This window comes from Xiphophorus hellerii, chromosome 15, assembly GCF_003331165.1.
Source record: "Xiphophorus hellerii strain 12219 chromosome 15, Xiphophorus_hellerii-4.1, whole genome shotgun sequence".
Lineage (NCBI taxonomy): Eukaryota > Metazoa > Chordata > Actinopteri > Cyprinodontiformes > Poeciliidae > Xiphophorus > Xiphophorus hellerii.
The window spans coordinates 16,230,996-16,258,379 of NC_045686.1; the positions used below are offsets into that span (position 1 = coordinate 16,230,996).

At 37.8% G+C, this 27,384-nt stretch overlaps 1 protein-coding gene across 2 annotated transcripts; it reads left to right on the forward strand.

The window, feature by feature from the left end:
• The first annotated feature begins 236 nt into the window (after positions 1 to 236).
• Positions 237 to 26,740, forward strand: hbs1l (HBS1-like translational GTPase). 2 transcript variants are annotated; one of them, XM_032585165.1, is made up of 19 exons: positions 237 to 387; positions 1,001 to 1,066; positions 2,305 to 2,436; positions 2,556 to 2,807; positions 4,388 to 4,786; positions 15,659 to 15,767; positions 16,761 to 17,011; positions 17,604 to 17,769; positions 19,002 to 19,119; positions 21,339 to 21,485; positions 22,277 to 22,351; positions 22,471 to 22,588; positions 23,019 to 23,087; positions 23,183 to 23,287; positions 23,555 to 23,645; positions 23,807 to 23,915; positions 24,705 to 24,805; positions 25,463 to 25,607; positions 25,731 to 26,740. In XM_032585165.1, exons 1-19 carry the CDS (start codon positions 345 to 347, stop codon positions 25,740 to 25,742), a joined length of 2,508 nt encoding a protein of 835 aa, XP_032441056.1. In that variant the 5' UTR covers positions 237 to 344; the 3' UTR covers positions 25,743 to 26,740. The 2 variants fall into 2 exon arrangements, with proteins under 2 accessions (XP_032441056.1, XP_032441057.1); XM_032585166.1 differs by lacking the exon at positions 4,388 to 4,786 and having other exon boundaries at positions 238 to 387.
• Positions 26,741 to 27,384: the final 644 nt, after the last annotated feature.

Consider the following 27,384-nt stretch of genomic DNA (forward strand, 5'->3'; position numbering starts at 1 on the left):
ACTGTGTAGATTATGGTGAAGCTGTTCAGCTAAAACTGATTCCAGGCCACGTCGATGTAAGAGGAAGTTACGTCAGTAATAAAAAAATAAAAATAAAAATAAAGTTTTACTTTTTAAAATAAAAATAAGCTATTTTACCTGCTAATAAAAATTAAAATGTATTAATGTTGTAAAATAAATAGGAGTTTTTTTTTTATATTTCTTTATTTTTATAGTTGCCAAATTAAGACCGATGTATTTTGCTTCAGTGAAACGACCTCCAATGGCTGTCGGTGCGGTGATGCACATGTCTTCGAGCTGAATAACTTTCACTCCGGGGCAGATAGGGGGGACTCACATGCAAAATGTCTCGCCACAGAAATGTTCGAGGTTACAACTACGATGAAGGTAGAGACCTTTCACACAGAAATGGTTTATATTTTAAGCTAAAAGCCTGGCCTCGTCATGCTAAACATGCTAGCCGCTAAGCTAAACTTTACTGTTGTTTACAATTGCGTTGCTAACAGCTAACACTAGCTTATGCAGCTGGCAAAATAATGTTGCTGTCGTGTCACCTGGTAGGAAATGCAGCTCATTTATATTATGCTTTTCCACCAAATTATAAAGATGGTTTAAAACTATTATATCATAAAACCTGCTATCATGAGGACTTAACAAATGATAACACTGCAGAAGCTGCTAGCAGCTGCTAACTATTAAATATTTTGTCGGAGACGCCTGGATTCGCTTATTTATTGTTGTGTAGATTCGTCTTTTTGGTTAGAAATCTTCTGAATATATTGGCTGAAACCAATATGTGGATATTATTGTTGATAAAAGTAAACGTCCATAATCCTAGGCTACAGCATGTTGAGGATGTTTAAGAACTGCTGACAAATCAGTCACAGCTGTCAGAAAAGATAACAGCTTTTGTCGATAAACAAGTATATTGCGAAGCAAAATTTAAATTATAGAAAAACAAAACAATTTTTTTAACTGTATTTTTGTTTTATGTATCTAGACTTTGAAGATGACGACATGTATGGACAGTCTGTGGAGGATGACTACTGCATTTCACCAGCAACAGGTTGGTTTTAAATAATCAGGGGGATTTTTTAAGCAATATTTGTATAAGCCACATCATCTACTCGCATGTAGAAGCAATGAGCTATGTAGTAACCCCCCCCCCCAACAAAAACCGCTTGCCACTTTCAAGACAAGAAGACTTTCAGAAATATATTATTCCGGCAAGATATTTTAAAGATTACTAGTTGTAAAGTTATCATAGACTGGTAGGATTCTCTTAGTGTAATAAACGTGAGTATAAAAATGCTACATTTTAAAAGGACCATATGTACACAAAGATTTAAAATAAAACATGATCATTTCACTTGTATTTTAAACAGATAATCAATGTCTATTCTATCTGCTAAAACACTAGTAATAATAATAATGACGTTTCTTTGGCGTTTTGATTTTGAGACATCTATTCATATTGAGCAAGTGAGCGAACACAACTGAGTGTGCTAACAATCACTGTTTACATTACTCATGACATTGATTTGCCAATGAATTTCAGTTTAAGTTACTTTGGTAATTCAAGAATTAAATTCTGCTTCATTGTCAATCATACTTTAGTTGCAAGTAGTTGCAAAAAATTTAGTTGTGAATTTTTTGAAACAAATGTTCAGCGGTAAAAGATATGACAAATGTAGAACACACTTCAGTTGAATTGTTAACAGTTTTATGCAAACATGTGGCACAGAATATTCATTTTTGTCATTGTGCTCTGGGAGTTCAACACTTAGAACAAGCCGGGCCAGGTGCTGGGGTTGCAGTCTTGCAGTGAGCCTATTTACAGCGATAGCACACTTAGCTACTAAAAAAAAAAGAGTTATCTTAATGAAAGTGATGGATTTGAGCTGCTTGTGACTCACTGCAGGGGCTTTCCAAACATTCTACTTTTTCTTTGTCGCCTTTTATCAAGTTTCACTGTTTTCTGACTTGCACCTTGTACTTTCAGGTTTCTTATTTTGATGTTTCAAATATAAAGCAAAGAAAGTAATGACATTGTTTGCATGGTTTGTTTCATATTTTACAGTTGTTTTAATTTTTTGACTGTTTGAAGAATTGCTAATATATATATTCAATTCAGTATAAAAATGCCACCTGAAGGCTTTTTATAAAACAAGTCCAGTTCACAGTATGTCCAATTTATGACAACAGTGGAGAGAGATTTCCATTGAATCATTGATGATTGATTGTGGTGTACTGTGAGATAGGCTTGTTATCAGCCTTTAAGTGAAGGTATTTTTGTTTATTTAGCCAATCAGTTCATCTATTCACGCCGAGAGCTTCAAGCACCTAAAGAGGAGCCTCTGGAGGAGGAAGAATATGAAGCTGAGGATGTTCCCATGTCCCCTTGTGTTGACTACAACCTTGACCCTCTTAATCAAGGTATTCATAAAAAATAAAACTGCAGCCAACTATGGCTGACATAAGTTAATTATATTGTCATAATTTTTATACTGTTATTTTTTTACTGTTACATTTGTCTTGTCTCCTTCATTTCTTAGCGAAGCTGTTCTCCTGTCTGGACCACATGCGAGCAGTACTGGGAGATGCAGTGCCAGACTCCGTCCTGACCCAGGCTGCCATGAAACACGGATTTGATCCACAGAGGGCTCTGGATGCAGTGCTGTCTGAAGACAGTAAAACAGCACCGGTTACCAGAAGTGCAGCAGAAGACATGCCGTCAGTGGGCCGAGTTGCACAAGAGCAGACGCCTCTTCCACAGAGAACCAAGCAGGAGGCCGTTGCTGAGAAAGGTACGCCGGTACTGGATCAAAATCTGAAATTCTGTGTTCAAAATATGACTGTTACAAACACAAAATTATTTGAAGTTGACATATTAAACTCATTAGCATCTTATGTTGGTGATTAGTACTCATTGCTTAACATTACAAACTGCAGCCACATCAGATCCTCACAATAAATCTAGTATTTTTGAAAAGCTGTCAGTGCTTCCAAATCCAGTGTGCTAGATGGAAGACAGCTACTAGAGAGCTCAGAGGAATAAAAACAGAGCAACTTGACTGGCCTGTTTGGTGGGTTCTGACGTCACCCCATTGTTAATCTGTCAAAACATCCCTCAGGTCAGATATGAATTTATGTCCCTTGGCATATTCATCATACCCAATAGTTGTTAAAAATATTAAAAGATTGAAATGATCAGCACCTGTCTAAGTTGGCTGTCGGTTTTTGCAGTCTGAATAATCTCTTGAGAAAATACAGTGAAAAATAGTTTTCTCAGGAAAAAGCTGCTTACAGCTAATGTGTTTCATTTGTCTTCACATGTTTTCTGAAAATTGCAAAGCGTATTCATTTCTAATATTACTTCTTTCAGACTAAGGACTATGCTTAGTGTGACCTGGTAGCGATTAATTATAATGCATTCATTTAGTTCAGCTCCAAAAATTTGAATATTGTGGAAAAGTTCAACTAATTTCAGAAAGTGATATTCATTATACATAATGAAAGCCCAAAATTCAGTGTCTCAGAAATGTATAATATTACATAATATAAATAAAAAAGGATGTTATAAACAAAAAGCTTAGCTCCTTAAAATTACATTAATTTCTGTCCACTCAGTACTTGGTTGGGGCTCGTTTTGTATGAATTACTGCATGGAGGCAATCAACCTGTGGTTCTGTGTAGGAAGCCCAGGTTGCTTTGATGGCAGCCTTCAGGTCATGTACATTATTGAGTCTGGTCTCTCATCTTCCTTTTGATAGTACTCTGTAGTTTGTTCCAGTCAGGTCGATTTGCTGGCCAGTTAAGCACAGTAACACTTTGGTCATTGAAGGAGCTTTTGGTACTTTTGGCAGTTTGGACAGATGGCAAATGAAATCAGCATTTATATAAAACTTCTCAGCAGAGGAAAGCATGAAAATATTCTCTTTGTGTGGAGTAAGATATGAGTTTCACTTTCTGAAATGAGTATATTGTACTGAAGACCAAATTTTAGTGTCTGTAGTAAAGCTGAAAATCACCAGTTTCTCGCCACCAGTCAATCTCTTATGTCTCTAATTCATATGTTGCTGCAGCAGGTTAAGATTTTTATGTGCAACTAAAGGATTTTCCTTTCTCTTATCAATTATATTATTAAATACAGTACATGAAGGTGAATTGATATCTTTCTTGTTTTGATATTTCAGAGGCTAAAGTTTTTTCCGATGCATGGAAAAATATTTCAGACAATCGTTGGTTTAATGTTTTTAGGTGATGATACATTTAAATCACGCAATTGATTAACGAATTGCCTTCTTCTTGTTTCCCTCCTCCTCGTTGATGCCTTCTGCTTTGTGATCCCTCTTGTCCTTTCTCAACTTGGCTTTTGTAAGGTAAGGAGCCTGCTTGTTTCACACAGACAACACACCCAAGGCACACAAAGCTACACAACCAAGTGAAATCAATATGCAGAACATCTTATTGCAACATAAACCTGACCTGGTGAAAAGCAACTCTGTCAAGGAAAACATTCACCCTGAAAGTTCTCATTTAGGCATCAGCTGTGGTACCAGTTTGGCTCAGCTCATGTCTGAGCATGAGCAGAAGAGTAAAACAGGAGTGAGTGATACAGGGCGAGGGGTGGCTGTTTCCTCCTTGAGCACTTTAACATCAGCATCTAATTCCCAACTGACAACTGCGTCTAACAGGAGTGGTTTTTCACTTGGAACGCTGGCATCTTTACAAATGACTTCAACACCACAAACACCGACTCCCTCCATCCTTTCTGTCTCACTCGGTAATCTGTCACTCAACAGTCCAAACATGTCTACAGCAAGCTCCACTTTGGCCCCTCCTCTTGGGTTCGGAAGCCTCAGTTCTGTCAGGAAATATAGTCCGCTCTCAGTTGTAGATCCTAAAGGAGGCCCATCTTTGGCCGATTTAATCCAAGAACACTCGAACCGCAGTCCAACTTTGCAAAGCTCACTGCTCACCCCTGCTAACCAGGGGAATGCTGCACCCTCCTTGTCTGACCTAGCTTTTCAGCATCAGAAAAGAGGGATTCACTCTGAATCTCAAAGCACTGAAAGATCACTAAACACACACTCTTCCCCATTTTGTCTGGGTGGTACTGTCACACTGTCAGATCTAGCCCAGCAGCATGAAACCAACTGTGCCTCTGCCTCTTTTTTGGCCGCCGGCACTGAATCTCGAGCAAATGCACTGAAACAAGCACCTGGCCTCTCGGAGCTGCTTTCTTTGTCACGTTTAGTATCTGAACATAAAGGCGAAACCTCAACCACCTCAAATGGGTCGCTAGGCACCCTCAGCTCCCTTGTGTCACCAGCAAAACCAGAGAGGGCTGATGTGTTGGCACAAAGTACTAAAGAGGGTGGAACTGAGCGCAAGCCTGACCACAAACCACCCCAGCAGGTCTACAGCCCATCTAAGCCAGGACAAGCTATCGATTTGAGCAGACTCATGGAACAGGCCAACAGAATGGGCCCTCATCACCTCGACAGCTACTTCTCCTCACCATCGTCTCCAACTCCAACTTTTGGCTTGGGGCAAGATTTGTCTGTTTTTGCAAAACCTTCAGTATTTGCGATCGCTTTGTCGTTTCAGAGTCACAGGCAAAAGAGGAGGAGGAGAAAGCTATTGAAAGGAAAAATACAAGGCCAGAAGACAAAAAGTGCTAATCAGTCCTTCCTTCTCAAACCACAAAACAAATCCAAAGAGCATTGCCCCCCACTTTTTCCTATTGTACCTTTCCGTTTTGATTCTCCTTCACCTGATGATATCGTTCGAGCTAATCAAAGCAAAGCTTTCACACGGTAGACTCATGGAAAGACTTGAGTTGGTGCTAAATTAGCCTATTTTTAATGGTGAACCATACTCATCTTTTTTTAGGTAGACAAAAAAGTACTTAAAGAAGAAATTTAGCACTCATGAACTTTTTTTAAATGTTGCATAAGCATAGCAGCTAGAGTTTCAACCTTTGGGACCAAAAGGATGGAAAACTTAATTTGAACAGACAAAACTGTTAAAACTGTACTATGATTTTTTTTTTTAAATAGTATTATATTAACATACAGAACAGAAATGCTAACTAAATTTAAAAACAGTGGCAGCTTGATGGGACTTTTTTTGTTCATGAAGTTTGTGTAGCCACATCTTTTAAGAGACTTTTTAGTCGTTTTTCAGTACTTTCCTATGGCAGCCTTTGTTCTTCAGTGTTTTTAAAGCTGAATCTTACTTTTGTACTTTTTGGTGACATATGGCTTTTAAATTTTTGTAGGACTGCAACGAGTTTGATCCTTGCAAGTGAAAACTAAGGCACTTCTCTTCTGCTACAAACCCTTTTTCTAGCCTGCGTAAACTCTGAAAAGAGGAAAGAAGGGGCCGGCTTTGTTTGCAGGTGTGCTGCAGCGATTGGAATATGGATCAGTTAACCATTGTTCTGGTTTACTGCTGCCTGCGTTCGAGATCATGAGGTTGACTTTTTGGTTTAGGGGACACCTGGAGATTTTCCCATGAGCAAACAAGAACGCAGACACTCAAGCACACGTGCATACAGATATCGGAACAGACAAGTGAATGCTTTTAAGTGTTTAGTTTGAAAGACGGATTTCATTTGGAATGTAGACACTTTCAAGCAAAACTGATGCCTTTTAAAGACAATTACTGTGATGTGCACTGGGTGTTCTCTCATTTACAGCTTGATTAACTATGCCAATTTTGAAATAAAGATTAACAATTGTTGCCTAAACATACCTACCTAGACATGTTTTGCAGTTTTGTTCATGCCTAACACACATCTTTCTGTATTTGCAGTTTGGAGTATGCCAAAACATATATTTTTGTACATGACCAAAAAAAAACTGTTTCTTATTATGAATCAAAATCTACATCTGTATCTTCTGTGAAAAAATGGTAATTGCTGGCCAAAATAGGCAAAACGCTAAAAATTATTTTCTTTAGGGTTTATATTTTTGCTACGCTTAATGTTTTTTTCTTTCTTCAGGTTAGGTCAAACACCACATTTTTGAGACTGAACACAAAGGACATTGTTTCCACTTAGCAGTGTGGTTTAGTGTTCTATTTCATGGGCCAGTGTATCCAGGAAAGTGTTTCCATCACCAGTAGACTGTTACTGGGTAGGCAAGATTAAAGTGGCGTCATTCTAGTGTGGTGACAAACATGATGTTTGTTCCAAGCAGCGACATTTTTCTGTCCCCCAATCAATGGATTGTGTTAGCTCCAACATAACCATCTTCAGCCCTTGACTGAAGATGGGCCCAGAAATGGTGCGGAAGTGGTTGGCTGTATGGGCCGCTTTTAATAATGGAAATAAACAAAATAGTGTACAGAAACATGCTGCACCGCTTAGTTGAAACGAGACAAAAGACAACTAACATAAACATAATGCACTAACACAAGAGTTTGCAGAAGTTTTACTTTCACTCTTCAGAAATGCATATTGTCACAATTACAAACTTCAGTGTATTCTGTTGGAATTGTATTTGACAAATCAACACAAAGTGGTAGATATTGTTAACTGCAAGTTTTTTAAAGACAAACGCTGCAAAGTGTGGCATGCATTTGTACTCAACCCTCCAGATTTTCTATGATTTGCCATACATTTGTAATTAGATTTAGGTCTAGACTTTGGGCTTTTGCAACACCTGAATGTGCTTTGATATAAACTATTATAATGTAGCCCTGGTTGGTTTTTTATTTTCATTTTTTTATCCGGATTCTCTACCTGAAGGCTGAATCCCTCTCGTCTCAACTCGTAACAGGTTTTCTTCCAGGATTGGCCTGTGTTTAACTTCATCCATCTTCCCATCAACTTTCCTGTCTCTGTTGAAAGAAAGCATTCATGCAGCATAATGGTACTGCAATGCAGCACTGCAGGGTTGGTGTGTTTAGAATGATGTGAAGTATACTATACATGACATTTAGGGACAAAAAAGTTTTTTTTTTTTGTCTCGACTCAAGAGATCATCTTTTGCCAAACATGTTGGCACATATTCTTCCATAATAGTCCGGATTTCTCGAGAACATGACTAACCTTTATGGTTTCAACAAATTCTCCAACCTAAGCAGTATTTCTCCAAAACGCCTTTTAGTTGTGATCAGCCTCTTAGCTTCTTCTCCAGTAAACACATTCTTTGCCTTTTCGGTCAGTTTTGGTGGACGGCCATGACTTCGTTTGCTGTTGTGCCATACTTTTTCTTTTTCAGATTGTGAATCTAACACTGTTTCAATTTTATCCACTTTTTTCCCCATCTTCCTTGTTCTTTGGTCTGCTATGAAGATAGAGGCTAATGTCAAACTTTTCTTGCACCAAGAAAACTGTATTTGGGTAAAGAAGATCAGGTGTACTTTAGCGTGTGTACATTTTTTTTTTTTGAATGAGTAGTAATCTGAGTGTAATCAACCTTCAGGGTGTCAGTCTGAGACTAGTGTGGCTAAGGGAAAAAATAAACACTTTCAAGTGTAGATGGGGCAAAAATGACTTGTCAAACAGGATATATTTTTTTTACATAGAACATTGTAACCATGGAAGAGGGGTCAAGGTTTGGAAATAAGTCATTTTGATGGTAGATAAAGTCTGTTTTGTGGGTAATGTTGGGTCTGTTTTACCATTTTTATTGTCGGTAATCTAGAAATGAGCAAGAATCTGATTAATAAGTGGGTGTGTCCAGCAAGTGCTCTGTCCTTTTGTCTGAAGGCAAGTCAGTGTGTGGGTTTTAGCAGGAAGCTGCAGTCTTGGAGAAAATGTCAGCCCAAGTGCATGTCGGCTCCGCACAGCAGCCGATCAGCCTGCTTTATGTGTGTGCGTGTCTTTTTTACACCACCTACGTAGGAAAATCTGATCATGTCTCTCGACTTTCACAGCTTTGACAAAGGCTATGGCAGATCAAATCATTTAGCGTCTTTACAGGCTCTGCATTTCTGCAAGGCGTATCTGTTGCACAAACATTGTTTGTGAAGTGGTGCCAACACTGGAAAATACCATTTTTACTCTCAGCAAATGGTCAAAGGAATGCAGGTGCACTTTTGCTTACATGTCATCAGTGCTGCTACTTTATTGTGGTGCATGATGCAAAAGAACAAATTGACTAAGAGGGAAACATGGGCTTTGGCTTGTATGGAAAAAGAGATGCTTGAATACCAATAGTCTTCAAAAATCTTATTTATTGTCAGAAAATAATCTAGGGCCAATGTGTAAGGAGTAATTTTATGCAGTAAGAGCTTTCACAGCCATTTTTGACAAAATATTAGATGTCTTTTTCTGTTCAATTCATGCTGCTGGTAGTTCTAGGTTAGAGGCTTTAGTAAGACACCTTTTATGTTTTTTTGTGTGTTGCTGTTTTTAGATCAAAAACGTCTCACGGATGTGCAGAGATATTCAGCTTTCCAGCTCAATTCATAATTTATGCCACTGTCTAAATCACAAATAAAATGCTAGTATATGAGAACTGTGAAAAGAGCAGTTTAAATCATCATAGTGGAAAATAAGCATGGTGATGCAAACTATATGGAAAATATGAGATTGTGGTTAGATTTGTCCAACTATTTTAATGCAGCTTAACCAACTCAGTTATGCAAAATGAAGACCTAACTACTTGTTGTTTGGCAGTTTTATTTTGTCTTGCTGTCCTTAGTTGGCATTTTGAAAGAATAAATTATACATTTCACTAGTGATACATTTCAGAGTTACGAGCAGTAACTGCATCATGTTAACTAATCAGCACTTTCATCTTTACTCTTCTAGACTTGCATTTTTGTAAGAAATAAAGCGATGGATTTTTACAATTATAATGTACACAACATTAAAGACTGCCTAAAGTGAAATGAAAGTAACAGTAACAGTTAATTTGGTTAACTTCTTACAACTATGCCAAATTAACCTGGTAGATATTTAAGCATGTGAGGATTTAATGAGGATTTAACCAACACTATCAGTAATGTCAAGCCGACCTGTTACACAACAGAGATTTGTTGGCGCTAAAAACTTTCTGAAACTTCTCATTGTCATACAGAGAGTATGTAAGATAAATGAATTCAACAGCCTTATTCTAAGTAAGTAAGTATCTTGCCTATTGAGGAGTTTTCTGAAAAGAAGGGTGCCAATGCTGGGTCAGTGCTTGCCTTGGATCTAAGCATTGGTGCCAAAGCAATAGTTTCGAAGACTCATTAAAAGCGGATTTTTTTTCGTCTCAGTTAAAATATTTTTGGCCTGTAGTTTAAATCTCTGGAGTCGTGTTGCATCCTCTTTGACACAAAAGTGGGAACAGATACAAGAAGGGTTGAACTCAGTTGGAAACATCTGACTTTCCAGTGTGGAATTCCACCTTCAACAGGTGTTATTTCTTTTTTTACCCCTCCAGGGGGTCTTTTGTGGGCTCTAGTGTCCCTTATATGAAAGTAGGCTGACAGGAAAGGGGAAAGGAGAGGGGGGAAGACATGCGGCAAATATCGTCGGGTCCGGGAGTCGAACCCACGACAGCAGCGTCGAGGACTCGAGGCCTCCAAACATGGGTCACGCTATCCTCTAAGCCACCACGGTACGCCCAAGTGGTGTTATTTCCAAGTATAATGTGTCACTAGTTTTTCCTATTGGTTGCTTAATTTACTGTGAAAACGCTGACCTTTTATGAATAAAATGTTGGATAAGCAATGCAATTACAAAAGCGGTTTATAACTGTGCTGTGTTTTAACATTGCCATTTAGTTTTTATGAATCGCGCTGGAACACAGTGGATAACTCTTTTGTGCTGTTTATAAACTCAGACTTGATACCAGAAATTCTGATTAAAATTGTAAAGAGAGTTTATCAGTTCTTCTTCTGGTTGTTTAAAATGGAGCGTCTAAATTCAGTTTAGGAGTAAGGCAGATGTTAGGAGAGGAGTTTGGAAGGATGAAAATATGGAAAGTGTCATCTTTGTAAATAAACTGTCCGTGAATCATATTTTATGGAAGAAGGATTCTATGTGTTGGTTTAAATATGTTGGTCAGTGTTTCTTCTCAAAGCAGTTTGTGTTATTTGTAAATATAAATAAAACTTTGCCTTGACATTGTACATGTTGGGGTGGGGACATTGTACGTGAAAGTGCTGTTTTGGAACAGCACTTTCATTTAAGTTTCATTTACACATTTAAAAACAATAAGCGTGAGTTTTAAAGAAGTTGTTATGACTCAAAGATGAGTGTGTGTTGAGTAGGTGGGAGAAGGGGATGTTAAGATAACTCCTGACAAGTTCACAGATGGTGATGTCTTTTGGGTGACTCATTTTGAAAAGGGGTCACATAGGCCCTCTCAAAGCTATTTCTTCAGGTACCAGTCTCATTTCCTTAGCAACCATTTTCATTCATGCCTTCAGTATTTCAGTATGAATGAAATTAAATTCCCAGGCGATGTGACCGGTTCTCTAATATCTTTGCTTCAAGAAGTAGATCAATGTCAACAAAGCAAGCAAGGAATTAGATTAATTTCATTACTGTACAACTGAAACCAGATATTTACATGGACTTTATAAAAAGGCACATAACCTTTTTTGTTCCCATCACTCTCTCGGTCGAGATGATCAAAAATATATAATTTTGCTAAATGGCAAAAATGATTTGAGTACATATTTTAGAGTTTTAGAGAACTTTTAATACATTTCTTAAGGTGCCTAAGTTTACATGCATTCCTTGAGTATTTGATAGCATTGCCTTAATATGCTCTGACTTTGGTCAAGTTTTTTTGAGTGTCCTTCTCACAACATCTTGCTGGAATTTTTGCCCATACCTCCAGAAAGAACTTGCACAACTGAGTCCGGTTTATAGACTGCCTTGCTGGCACATGCCTTTTCAGCTCTGCCCACATAAGGGACTGAGATCAGGGCTTTGTGATTGCCACTCCCAATCATTGACTTTGTTGTCCTTAATCCATTTCATTTACAATGTGAGAGTGTGCTAAATGTTCATTTGGAAACCTAATTTGCACCCATGCAAGCTTACCTGGCTGGTATGTTTAGATGTTGCTTCAATATTTCAAAATGAGGTTCTTTCCTTATGATGCCATTAGTTCTTGGTGTTCTTATGGTTGGAAGTTTTCTCTTCTTCTTCCAAATGGAAAAATCATTATTGTAAAACTCTTAGTTCCTATCAGACATCTTCCACAAACTAATCTGTCATTTCATCTTGCTTTTTGAGTTCTGGCTTCATCAACGCTGAGTTGCCTTTCAACCCATGTCCATATAACAGTAAGTCATTTTACTCTGGACAACGACCTTTACCAGGTTCAGTCTGTACCTTGACCAGGTCTTTTGTTCTGTAATTGATGCCCACATTTTGCATTGAAACACATTCATCTCTGGGGAATGGAACCAGTGTTCCTCTAATCTGCATACTGCCTGGATATTCCGGTGGTGTTTATACTTGTTTATAATTGTTTGAACAGATCAATGTGGCACGTTCAGGTATCTGGTAAATTGTATCAAATATGAATTGAAGTTGTTGAGGTTTACATTTCTGACTTTTTTTTTTTCATAATGTCACACCAGGATCTGGTATTCTTGGGGTGTTGCCTGAAAACACATCCACACTTGTGCTTCTACACCTCTTTAATTAATCTTATAAAACTATGATATAATCATCTGGGCTTTTGCAAACTGTGGCTAGGCATAGGGATCTTAGTGTATTTCGGACTTTGAAAAAAGCGAATAAAAATGACCGAAAGTACAGACATTGTGGATAATCATAACTGCTGTGCAGCAATAAAGATTTAGTCTGATTGAAGGGTTAGAAAATAAGAAAATAAGCTTTTCTTATGTAGTGAATGTCTTGTTTCAACTATGTTATCTGTAACAAATAGTTTACTTATGTAGTGTTGGTGCAAACATTCAAGTATTGATTTGGGTATTTTCCCTTTTCCCCCCACACATTTCCCCTTTTTGAAAATACTCATATTTCACCAGTTCCTGTCTTACAAAGTCTTTAGCGGCCTCCAGTGGTAAGCCCAGTCCATCTTTTGAATTCTCCTTTCTCCTATCTTTCTATTAAGACAAAAATACAGTTGAAAGTAAACTTAAGAAATTTAAGATGTTCAAATATTGAATTTAAGAACATCATAGAGTTGATTTTAGTATTAGAATGAACTTCACAACCAACTCCAAAGATTACATGCAGATAAACATACAGTGTAGGATATTGTTAATTTCTTGTTTTTATATCTTTCACCATATCTATCCCTCCTTCCATATTTTGCATCTGTAGCTTCGTGTCTACACATTTTCTCACCAATTTACTAATGCCTCTTGTAACTTTTATCTACACTTTAGTGTTTATTTGAGGGGGGAAGGGATGCTCAGTGTTTGCATATCCTGGGCGGACTCCTTTTATGCTGCTCAAAGTTTGGCCCTCAGGCCAAGTGTGCAGATGACTCACTGCAAGGGTCCCCTTTTCTAAAGAAATCCTGGATGGGAGCATGCCAAATGTCTACTTCACAGTCCAAACAGTGAAAAGAGATCCTGCTCCAAGCGTCAAAGGTTGGATGTGTATACGAGCGTTTTTTTCTTTTTTTCTTTTAAGCTACTGAGCAGTTAATGTTGCCCTTAGGCAAGCTGCTGAAAAAAAAAAACCCAAAAAAACAACTTAGTGCTCCATTGTTTGCTAAAGTATTATCACGTTTTCACAGATCAAAATGTTTGTTGGTCGTGGAGAAGGTCGCTCATTTCTTAAGATCCTGGTGACGATAGCATGGCATCAGACGGATCAGAAAGAATGTTAAATTAAGGTCTGTCAAAGAGAACTTTTTTAGCTGTTAATTCATATTACTTTGTTCCTCAGATAGTTTCCAATATTTTTCAAATATAATGCTGTAAAAATGTATTTTCCCTCTAACAGATTTTGTCATGCATGTATGTTTCAGAAAATCCAAACAAATTTTAATGTCACTTAAAGTCGCTTAAATAAAATCTGACTGACAAAAAGAAGAAGGCTAACAGATTCTATGTGGCAGCACATTGTGGTTTTAGCTAAAGAAAATCAATAAGGTATGAGAGTCAAAGTCATTGACAAGGGTTACAAAACAATATTTGAGGCTTTGGAACCCCACCAAACCACAGGGAGAAAACATGGAAGACTGGAGAACCTTCCCAGGAGCGGCCAGTCTACCAAATTTACTTAAGAGTGCATCGATGACACATGCAGGGGGCCCCAGATTAACTCAGAACAAACTCTACATATACAGCTACAATATTTAGTAAGTTTTGTGTTCTCTCAGTTTTTCTTAAAATTTTTCTTGATTAGTTTGATCTAAAATTAGACAAAAACTTTTCACAGGTCTGTATGTGTGAACTCGCTACTGTTCTTTTTATTGGAGGTTATGGAAACATCTGAAGTTTTAGTTTGTATGGACAAGAAAAAAAAACCCAGCTGCAGGAAGTAGTGAAATTCCCCAGTGAACTCTTTTCTGTGTCATGTTACACATTTGAGGGGAGATGAAACATGAGATGTAGTGACAGACATCCTTAAGTGTTATTTAAAATAATTTAAAATAAAATAATTTCTTAATCCATTTGTGCTTACAATAATTACTTTTTTTAACATACTGATAAGGTTCAGTTTGTCACCATAGATGTGCTCCTTCTTTATGAAGGGAAAAAAGTCCTCATCAGAGTGCAGTGAGTTGCATATCTATCTTTCAGAAAGAAAGGGACTTTTTCTTAAATTCAGGACAAGTCATTCAGAGACTACTTGGTTAGAGAAAGTCAATTAATATTCTGTTGAATCACTCCTCTTATTTTCCCTAGGGGTATTTTTTTAAGAACTGATGTATGTGTTTAATTAAAGCTACAGTATGAATAAAATAAGAAGTCGCAGCTAAAGGCTGCTTCTTTACCGTTGACGGCTTTACTGAAAAAATATAAAAGAAGAAATATATTCTCTGGCTGCTTTTTAAAATAGAAACTAACTGACTAGAGTTGTCTTTTAATCAGTAGTGAGTAAAAAAAAAAAAACTGCTTTCACCTCCGTTTCTGCACTTGCTGAGGTGACACCTTTTCAAAAGGATTCATTCTGTGAAATGCTGCGTCACGCTGATCTATTTACGTAGAGACGGGAGGCAACGGCCACTTCTGAAATTAACCCTTTCTGAGCCAGGATGTCACACACATGAACACAGTGTGCAGTAGGCTTGGCTGTGCAACCCAGTCTGAATGAATCAGAAACCTGTCGATATGAGTGGGACCGGTGGCCATTCGGGACTGGGATGACAAAGCAATGACCTCAACGAGTCTCTTTGCTGCACAATATGAGCTTCCGATCTGATAGATGGGAGATTCACAGCACAGCAGGTTCCACTGTGCACTCTCACTTCTCTCAAATATCTACCATACACGCCTATGTGCAACTGTGACCAGTACAGTTATCAGCTTTATCAAGTCTCAGCCCCAGGGCTTCACATCTGACTTAAATTATCTAGGTAATGAATGACATGTACTGTAGTGTGCAGTTTTCTGAATCCATACAAATGGCTTCCTCTCTGACTTCAACTGACAAAGTGAACAGTGAGAGGCATGCATTGAAGCCCATTCTCATTTGCAGTCTTCTCCCAGTTTTATGCTTTGTTGCAGGTAAATCATGGTTGCTTTTGTTTGCTTATTACTCTCGTAGCAAAAAGCAGAGATGCGGCTCCCGATAAACTGGACTCCGAAGTGGTTCCCAAAGTCGCCAGAATGACCGTCTCTGGCAAGAAGCAGACTATGGGCTTCGATGTTCCCAGGTATACTAAACCCTTTTCCCTCTCAAACAGGTGTACATTAGTAAAGAAGACTACTCTCAAGAAGTTAAGATCAATAATTCTATTCCAAATGTAAAACTAATATTGCTCACTATATTTATATAATATATGGTTAGGCTTCCCTTTGCATGAATTCATGCGATAATGCAACGTGGAAAGAGGTGATCACCCTGTTGCTCTGTTAAGGTGTAATGGAAGCACAGCTTGGTATAGCTGGGCTTTAGATTTCCTAAATGGATAGGCCTGGTGTCTTCTTGAACAGATACCAAGTCTTGCTGGCAAAGGAAGCAGCATCTTTATAAACAAATGTCCAGATGGCAGATGGCTGAGCTGATTTTGAACTTGACAAAAACCAGGAGGCCAACACCAGGTGAAGACATCACTCCCCAAATCATCAATGTCTTTGGCAAACCATAATATGAACCTCACAGGTCTTGGATTCTTGCTTTAGAAAGCGATGTGACAATTTTTCATGTCCTGGATAGTTGGACATGAAAACTATCCAGCGCTTGGAGGACTGACTTCAGCAATAGTCCTTGCCTTGTGAATCTCCTTCACACCCTTGAATGAGCTTTGCTTTGCAATACTGTCAAGACTGTTGTTTTCCCTGATACTTGTACAGCATTTCATCTTTATAAAGGCGATTTTACCTCAGAGCAGTGCTCTGTGAACAAACAACTTCTTTAGCAGTGATATTTTGTAGTTTGCATTATTATGAAAGATGTGATTGAGGATTTTTTTAAAATGTTTTCAGTGACTGTAAGCCATAAATGAAATAAACAGAAATCAACCTGTGAAACATTTTATGTAATACCTGGAGTCTCATCTTATGAATTGAATTACTAAACATGAACTTTTCAATGATATTCTTATTAAATAAGATTATTTTTTATTACATGCTTTGATCTCATATTTGTGACTCAGATCATAATATTCATTGTTTTACACTGACAAAACATAAAATTTTCTCCTCAGCTCAGGGGAAAACGGCGTTGTCGCCAGCCCAGCACGGCGAGGTGACAGCCCTGAAAACACCAAGGCGACTCCGGTCCCCGAGGCCGCACCCAAACGACCCGAGACCCCATCCAAAGCGTCAAATGGAGACGAGGTCTCTGCCTCTGCTACACCAGGACGCTCCTCCGGAAAGACGCGGCAGGCGATCAACATCAAGGCAGAGCTGGAGAGGAGACAAGGGGGCAAACCTCTGTTAAATTTAGTAGTTATAGGTAGGATGAAAGCACAGTTGTTTTGGGAAAGTAATTTGGAGCAAATATCTTTATGCACAAGAGTTACAAAAAATGTCCTTCAGTTCAGATATAGTTGTTTTTGTGCAAGAAGCTGAGCAATAAAATAAAGGAAGATTAGTTGCACCTTTATCATCAGTGTTGCTGTTTTAGTTTTGCCCATGTTTGGTATGCATGGATGTGTTGACTTCAGACCAGCACAGTTGCTCAATCATCTTTTCATTCTCAGTTACACCAGAAAAAGTGACTTGGTAGTTTCAGAAGTGCAGATGATTCTAGTTTCCCATAGAGAATGAAACCATTTGTGTTACCACGGCCCCCCTCCCCCTGTCACCCTCCATCCTTGTTCCCATTTCTGTCTGCCTCTCTCCACTTGCACAACTCTTCTGTTTCCTTCTCCCGCCTGTGGTTTCTCTTTGCCATGTTTTATCTTCTCCCCTCTGCTACCTAGCTTATCATTATTAGCACATTCTTCCTCCTTTCTTTATCTGTCCTCACCGCCCTACATCCACTCAGCATCCTCAGCTTTGTTTCAAAACTACCTTGCCTCATTTGTTGTCTCTCTTCTCTGCAGGTCATGTGGATGCAGGTAAGAGCACCCTAATGGGCCACTTGCTTTATCTGCTGGGAAACGTCAACAAGCGCACCATGCACAAGTACGAACAGGAGTCGAAAAAGGCTGGAAAGGCCTCCTTTGCCTACGCCTGGGTTCTGGATGAAACTGGCGAGGAGAGGGACAGGTAGCTACCGTCTGATTGTTGAAACTGCAAAAAAAGTTGAGATGCACACAGATAGTTTTGATGATTGTGAATAGGGCCCAACATGACTCAGTGCTGTAAAAAATATTGCCATCTATTCATGCTATTAACTTCTCTTTGATCCACAGCACACAAAGGGTCACCATGTTCATCAAAAAGACCCAACAAAACAATTATTACAAGGACAACATGTTGTAATAACAGTTAGAATATGAAAATAAAATGTTTTGCAAAATAATTCATACACACTGAACCTTTTTGCATTTTGTCACGCTGGTCACAAAACTGATTGCATAAACTTGAAATTTGGTGTGTTATTAAAGTGCTTTATTGTGAAGTGAAAGAAAAATATGCATGGGATTCCATATTTTCTTACTTGTAAAATCTGAGAAGCAATGCTTTCTTTGTCTAGAAATAATTTCAATATTATTGAGTGACACTGCAAGAAATCTAAATCTGTAGAGAGAGCTAAACATTAGGGTGATTGTAAGAAAAGCTTTTAGTTGTTGCAAAAGACTTGGGGACCAGGTGACCATAAAGATGCCCCAGACCTAAGCCTAATTCAGAACCTGTGACTGACTTACAGTTGATGATTACATTGCTGTTTCTCTCCATTCAGCAAATAAAGCTCTAGCCCAAGCAAAACTTGTGAAAAATAGTCTATTGATGTGCACCCCAAAAGACTTGCAGAAGTAACTGCAGGAAAATTTGGTTCTTAAAAGTTTTGACTCTGCAGCTGAGTACTTTGAATACCTCGGCGCGTCACACTTTTAATTTTCTTTATTTCTAAAACGTGTTAAAAACCAGGTTTATTGTATGAAATGCAAGTAAAATACTATAAAGCTTGCATTTGTGACTTGACAAAATGAGAAAAAGTTCAAGAGGCATGAATACTTTTGTGAGTCGCTGCATGTCCTCGCTCGGCATCTCTGTTTTTATTACGAGAGCAAAACGGAAGCGAAATATTTTCAGAAACAGAAAGTGACATGGGTGGGAATACATCCGTACTCATCAGTAACATCTGAAGTAGATCGGAGAACCACGCCTAGTTTTAAATCTGCATCAAAAGGGTTTTAGACGACTCAGCAATCTGATAGCAGGATTTCCTTGTTTATGCACTTTTTACACCTGATGCACAATTAAATGTATTTATTTTTAATCTGATAAGAACAGATGGTTGAAATACCTCTGAATTGTTTTGCGTTTTACTCCAGAGGGGTGACAATGGATGTGGGCATGACGAAGTTTGAGACAAACTCTAAGGTGGTGACTCTAATGGACGCTCCGGGACACAAAGACTTCATTCCCAACATGATCACAGGCGCTGCACAGGTACACCCGGCCAAACTCTAAGCAGCCTGCACACTACATATAAATGAAGCCATTAACTGACTGCTGTTACTGGAGAACACTGGGAAAAACATTGAATCTTTTTTTTTTGTGACAGTGATAGCAGACATTCTGAAGACTAGCATATACAACAGTTTAGACTCTTTTTGATTATTCTGTCAATTTTACTAGTAGAACTTTTGATGAATTTTGGATTATTAGCAGCTCTAATGCATATGTCGTTACAATAAATGTCTGCTTCTAGTGTGATTTTTAACATGAACATCTTACTAGAATGTTTTGGTGTTTATGGGTTACTTAGGACACTAACTGTTAGCTTAATAACCTAGGATATTTTTTACAAGAGAATTTTTTCATAACTCCTCTCATATCTCAACAAGCCTCTTGATTCAAATCTTTTCTGCCCCTCCCCTGTGCTCCTTGCACCAACATCTTGCCACACCCGTCAGCATCATTTCTGTGGTTTTTGCTGCTGTGTCACCAGGTGTCTTTGCAGGCATGGGTGTGTTTGTCTCCTGTCTCTTTTCGTAAAGAATTTGTGTAATTTCTCTTTTTTCTGTATGACTGTCCTCACGTTTAGCTTCTTTCTGTAGTGAGTAAGGGGTTTCTGTTTCAGACAAACTCCTTAGTCATGATCACATCTATGATATGTGGGCCTGAGAAGACATTTATTGTATCCTATATGTTTGTTTATAAATTCTTGGGTAAACTTCAGTTTTTGCAGCCAATATCAGGGGTTGAATTTACTTAATTGAGAACATATATTTTAACTGTGATATGTGTTTACATCCAGAAAGTGTGTGGAAAATACAACCGCATGATTCAGTAGCTTATAGAACCATCTGAATGACATTGAACTAATCAACTTCTGCAAGATCTTATCAGTCTTTCACAACATTATCTGGTGGTTTTAGCTCTCTACAGTGTGGCCTTTATTCATTGGGTGCTTTTTGGAACTCGTCTGTACACAGTTTTCATGAGGTCAGTTCACAGCATTTTATTTGGGTTGACATCAGAAATCAGACTGTGAGTTATCACCCTTATTAATTTATTTTTCAGACATTTCAGTTTAGATTTGCTTACAAGTTTGGGATTATTGTCCTGCTCCATGACTTCGTTTAAAGGAAACTTTAGCTGTTCAACATTAACCACCAGAATACTTTGATACATGGATACCAAAATTCAGCAACAGCTTCACTATGCCTTATATTAATTGGTTGTTGTTGTTTTTTTTTTTGCCAGTGCCAGGTAATGGTTTAGTTTTACAAAACATTGCTCTATGGGAGGCATGTCAAGCTGAAGCTACATCTTATTATTACTCATCGGCCTTCAATCCCACTGAAACTTGATTTTACTCAACTTTTATTGGTATAGATTTTATCTGTTTTACTTTGTTTCTGTTAGGTTTTTAATTCTTCTACATTTATTTGATGTTTTCTTTTCTCATATTGAGCTCTCATGCTATTGGCTCTGTTCAGCTGAGGCTGATATTAAAGCTCTTTATAAATAAAGCTGCTGCTGCTGATGATCTGACCCATTAGATAATTTCAAGTCTTTTTTTAATGACCCCACCAGTTGTTTAGATTGCAGTCACACCAATCACACTGCATGTCCCACAATGCATCATGGCAACTCATGGCTCAAGAAATGAGTGCGCAAAAGCTACGTCCACAAAGAATGAGATGTAGCAGCAAAACGTGTAGCACTTTTCATGTTATCAAGAAATAAAAAGGTCAGCTGCAAAATATGGTGTCTTTACCTTAAATATTAGAATTTATTGTAGGTTTGAACTTAATATTGCACATCTGTGCTGTCTTTTTATAAAGAGAGAGATAGAGTAATAAGTATTTACCTCCCTTGATGTTTTACTTGAGTTTTTATTTTCTTTTCTTTTATTATTTTTTTTTTTTAATCAAATACCACACAGTGTCACATAGTAATGAAGTGGAACGAAAAGGAGACATGGGTTTTCCAAATTTCTTACAAATCAAAGCCTGCATTTATGTTCAGCCGTCTTTAGTCTGATACCCCTAAATAAAATCAATTACAAACAATTAGAGGTGACATCATTAGTGAGTAGAATCCACCTGTGTGTAATTTAACCTGTTCTGTTAAGGCCTCTGAGGCGTTAAAGCCAAACACAACATTGTTATTTTGTAGCCTCTTATGCTTCTCATGGCCGTCGCCGTCTCTTCCTCCAGGCTGATGTCGCGGTGCTCGTGGTGGACGCCAGCAGAGGAGAGTTCGAGGCAGGCTTTGAAGCAGGGGGTCAGACCAGAGAGCACGCCCTGCTGGTGCGTTCGCTGGGTGTCACTCAGCTGGCTGTCGCTGTAAACAAGATGGACCAGGTAACATCTGTTTCTCTAATGCAGCTATATCTGAACGGGTTCATGGAATAGTTCTATATTTTTTTATGTTGTTACAGTTTGTGAAAACTGGCGAGACGTCTGCTCTTGTAAGGCTAATCTTGATTTATCATCCATTTACAGATGGATGTTTGGGATGCTGAAATTTCAATAACTATACAAAACAAAAAATGCTTTTTCTCTTCCAAAGAAGTACTTGCTGCAGTGCATCACAGTTCTACTATACTTATATGTCAAACGAAAAGGGCTTTTAATGTCTTTAGTTTGGTATTCATTGGTATTTGGTATTAAAACAATATAAGTTTTAAGGCTTTATTAATAAATATTCAAATATTTGCTTAAGCTAAAATAAGATGTATGAAAAGTGATTTGAGCTATATTTCTATTGCGCTCATAGGACGGCATGTTTTTCATTATTATTTATTTAAAATATCCCAAGTGATAATTTTTTTTTGCTTAGATTTTTAGGCTTTCTAGTAATTACTGTATATTCTTTTTAAAAATTTGTGCAGAAAGAAAACACAAGGTAGCAAAAGATCTAATTTGGCATTTATGTTGCAATCCCGTTGACCGAATATACTTTCTGAGTTTCAGCACAATCAGTTTTATACTGACATGTTTCTATCCAATGCAAAAGCAGCATTATGAAACTGCATTTGTGTCTTTTTGTTTCCTATAATCTCTGGTATGTTGCTGACAAATTTCGATTTCACCGCCTTGCTGACAGGGAAACTTTCTTCTTGCTTTCTTTCCTTTGTGTGTCTCTGATCTAGGTAAACTGGCAACAGGAGCGTTTCCAAGAAATCAGCTCAAAACTTGGCCATTTTCTGAAGCAGGCAGGATTCAAGGTGGGTTTGAACAAACCTGTTACCCAGTGTTACTGCTCTAATGCTGCTATAAACAATGAGCGGGAAAAAGTATTTTTCGGTCCTTGTTTGGTTTCATCCCGGCTTGTCTATTTCTCCAGGAGTCCGATGTTTTCTTTGTCCCCACCAGCGGCCTTTCAGGAGAAAATCTCACTGCAAGAAGCACAGTGTCAGAGCTGACATCTTGGTACAGCGGACACAGCCTGCTGGAGCAGATTGGTAATCCACAGTCAATGGCTTTTAAAGCAGTTTGGCACTTTAATACATCTCTATTTTGACAAATAACATTGCAAAGTACAAATTTGCTAACAGATTTGAGTTTTTTTTTTGTTTTTGCATGTTGTTTGCACCTTCCTTACCTTATAATATGGAATAGTTTAACAAACTGAGTAAACAGAAACCAGCCTATTGTTTAGTCCCGGCACATTGCTAAATTCAGCGATTTATTAAGTTTGGGTTTTTTTTAGTTTTGCGTGCATGTTTACTGAGTTGTGTCCGTCAAAGTGCTGACCATCCAGACTCTGTCTGGTACCACAGAAAATGATTCAGTGCCATATGTTATCAGACTTCTCCTAATATTTACCAGTCTTCTTCCTACTACTGATGGTTTTTACTTCCTCCTTTTCTGTCTGCTGTTTTTGCCCTCAAGATGCATTCAAAGCCCCTCAACGGTCAATAGACAAACCTTTCAGACTGTGCGTCTCAGATGTGTTCAAAGGTAAAAATCACCTATGCATGTTAAAAATGTTGCAGACATCCCTTTCTTTTCATATTTTTACATACACGCCCTTACACATGTGAATCTATTTGCAGATCAGGGCTCAGGCTTCTGTGTTACAGGGAAGATTGAGGCTGGTTTTATTCAGACAGGAGACAAAATACTGGCAATGCCTCCCAATGAAACCTGCACAGTTAAAGGTAAGCACTGTGTCAAACTTTTCCTCATGAACTCTGTTTATTTAACCAAAACGTGTTCCCTCAGAATCTGTATCAGTTAATCCTCTTTAAAATTTCTTATATGTTAGAAGTACGTTTATTTTTGGAAGGGGGAAATTCAAAAAACTTCCCATGACTTATTGAGCTTCGATTTTGTTCATTTGTCTGTTTTGCAACTGAGTTTCTGATGGTAAACAATGCCACCCTGTGGCCACTGACTCACTTGCGCTCTGTGTCTTTGTGCTGCAGGAATCACTCTTCACGATGAGGCGCTGGACTGGGCTGCAGCCGGAGACCACGTCAGCCTCACAGTCACTGGAATGGACATCATCAAGATTAAGTAAACCTGCAGAATATTTTTAATAAACAAAAGTTGTTTCATTTTTATGATTAATCTACCTACAGAGCATCACTTTTTGGGACTGTGTGGGGACATACAGATCTTTATGTATGTTCTTACCTCAAAGCATTCTGCCTGCTTGTTATTCTGCTTCCCTACAGTGTCGGCTGTGTGTTCTGTGATCCCAAGGAGCCGATTCGAGTCTGTACTCGATTCAGGGCCAGAATCCTGCTCTTCAATATCGAGGTTCCCGTCACACAAGGCTTTCCAGTAAGTGTCCCAAAACAGCTTATTCTTAATCTGGTGAATGTGTATGTTTTTTTTGGTTTTTTTTCATGGAGACATTGTGTGCTTCTCCTATGACATGATGTAACAGGAGTGTTTCTTTTAGAAAGTTTTTCCAGGTTGATCATTTACAAAAACATAAGAAAAAGTCAACAGTTAGTTAACTATAAAAAAAGTTTTTTTATAGTTTTTTTTTTTGTAGATTCTGAGGAAAAAAAAAATGTTTGAGGATTTCCTAAAACAGATAAAATGTGAACCCCCAATGTGAAAAGTTTCTTTATATCTGTAAATTAATTTTTAAAAAGTGATACATTTCAAGCATTTATCTGTTAATTTTGACATTTATGAATAGCAGCATCCAGCTTCTATGCACCACAAATCTGGAATAAGCTTCCAGAAAACTGCAAAACAGCCGAAACATTGAGTTCCTTTAAATCAAGACTAAAAACTCACCTGTTTAGAAATTCTTTGAATAAATGAAACATTGACCAACATATTTGATGTGTGCGATTTTGGTGATGGCACTCATCAAAATATGTCTGTTCAATTGTTGACTGTATGGTGTTTTCTTTATAACTTTGTAATTATTTTCCTCTTTGCCTTAGATATCCAAAATTTCGACTTCTGGACTTCCAAACTTCTTTTTTGTTTATTTATTTATATTTTTAAGTAAAGCAACACATGACTCCATTGTGCTGAAACTCTCTGGAAGAGATTGATAACCGTTTGTGCAAGCGTCTTAAAAATTTGTTTTTGTGGGGGTTTTTTGCACAGGTACTGTTGCATTACCAGACAGTCAGCGAGCCGGCCACTATTAAGAAACTAATCAGCGTTCTGCACAAGAGCAGTGGTGAAGTCCTAAAGAAGAAGCCAAAGTGAGTATCTGGGAAGGGTGTCGCTACATTTCTTTTACATTTATAAATGTAAACTTCAGTCACTGAGAGTTATTTTGATGCCGCTTCTCATACATTTAAAACCACAACATAACCGTATGTGTTAGTGCGTGTGTCACGGTAAATTTGTATTGGTTAATAAAATTCATTAGTATGTATTTTTTTGGTTCTTAAATTAAGTAAATTCTATATTTTCAAATATGATATTTGTATAAAACATTGAATTAAATTTATAGTCAGGAAAATATGACGTATATCAAATATTCAGTTCTTTTAAACAAATGTTGTCATATTGATGTTTAGTAGTTTTTTTCATACATCTCTGGAAAAGAACTTTGTATTATTAGATGTCATCTAGTTTTATTAATTAAACAAAAGATGGAATCAAAAAGGTGTATTCTATCTGACACTTCAGCCCCTATTTGCTGGTGTTGCCTTCTGTGCAACACATCTGTTGTGATTGTTAGCCATTTTTAGTGGTAATAAATGTTTGCTTCTCCGTAGTTTTTATTACGTTTTATATAAACAAAGGCTTCAATTTTAGTTATGTGGTTATTTTTTCCATATTATCAGATTTTATGTTAAATACCTACATGTCCAAATAGGTTAGAAAATCTCCTGCTCATGTTTTTTGCTCAGGTGTTTGAGTAAGGGTATGAATGCGGTTGTGGAGATTCAGACCCAGAGGCCAGTGTCATTAGAGCTATACAAGGACTATAAAGAACTGGGCCGCTTCATGTTGAGATACGTTGGCTCCACCATCGCTGCAGGTGTCGTCACAGAGGTAAGATGGAACTGTTTTGGTGATGTGAACCATTTGTATCTTGTACACCTCAGATTGCATGCTGATATTTCCATTTTGTGACAAAGTCTCATCTGTTTCGTTGTGATTTTCTCTTCACCACAGATCAAAGAATGAAGGTCATTTCCACGAACAAAGAGCCATTCAGATCGTGCTCGGCAGCATTCCTGCAGCCAGAGACACTGAGCAGTTCTTCCAAGAGATGCCACTCACTGAGTCAGAGTATCATTTTTATCCATCGTGTTCCCCCATATCGCTGCGGCGGCTGCTTGACCCGACCATCACGATCAACACTAAGTTCACCCAGCAAGCACCTTTCTAATAAAGTTAATACAGTAATAAGTAATCAGACCAATTCTGCTTGAGGTATTCACACTGAAGGAGCTGCAGCTGATTGTTATCCCTGACTGATGTGGTCTTCTCCTTTATTCAGCTTCATGAACAAGTAAAAACGTATCTCTCTGTATTTCAATATAATACAGTTTACAGCAGCTATTTTTTTCAGGTTTTTCTATTCAAAAATTTATGTCAAGGTTCAAAAATACATCAGCTTGGAAACAATGAAAAGAAAAAGCAGTTTCTTATGCTAAAAATATGTTTGCATATTAAGTTTGCTCAGGGGTTGCGGGTGGTGAACAGCATTTGAATGGTTTTTAGTTTAAACAAAAAAGGGTTATCTAAAAGAAGACACAAGATAATTCAAATGCTTCTTTAAATGAACAGTAAGGCATCAACTAAAGGGCTTTTTTGTTTTCATTTTTACTTCATCTGGAGGTTAAATTATTTTAGTTGAAAACAATGTGAAATGAACTCTGCATCAGCTGCTTGTGGTTAATATTTTGATTTAAAGACTGAATCTACTATAAAATGGCAACAGAATAATGGCATCAAAGGTTTTGCTGTCACAAACAAAAAGGCATAAAAGTCAGTTTCAGACTCTCATTTGAATAAATATGTTCAGCACTTGGAAATATGCTGGGTTTACCGCTTGCCTTCCTTCACTAAACTGGAAACCAGCATAAAAAGACATCATAGTTACCACCAACAGCATCCAGAAAATTGAACAGGCTGTGTATTTCCAGGGTAAATAAATTTCAACATGTCTAATTTTTTGATTCCTGTCTACTTGGTTTTTTTTCCACTGTCGGTCTGCAGATGCAGATATAAAAAACTAAGATTTAAGTTAGAAATGTCATCTTTTTTCATTATAAAAAAGGTCTAAACATTGTCTAAAGAGTCAATCACTTATCCATTTAATTGTTTTTTTTTGTACATTCAGAAAGTATTCACAGTGCCTTTCAGGTGCAAGTAATCCAAACCCAGGACTTTAGAAAAAGAAACTATAATTAGACTATATATAACTATAATTATCATTTAAGTGCTAGTACTTAAATGATAGTGCTTAGTATAATTTCTTGTGATGCAATTTCATCCATCCATTATCTAACGTCCATGGTGGGGTTGCTGGTACCTATCTCCAGCAGTCAACAGGTGAGAAATCAGTCCATCATAGGGCAACAGAGAGACAGACAGAACAAACAATTATGCACGCACACACACCTACAGAGACTTAGATCAGTCAACCTGATGGTCATTACTTCTGGACTGTGGGAGGAAGCCAGAGTACCTGGAGAGAACCTATACATGCATAGGAAGAACATGCAAACTCCATATGGGCAGACCCTGCGCTGGAAATTGACCCAGGACCTTCTTGGTGCAACAGTGCTGCCAACTGTGTCACTTTGCAGCCATGATGCAT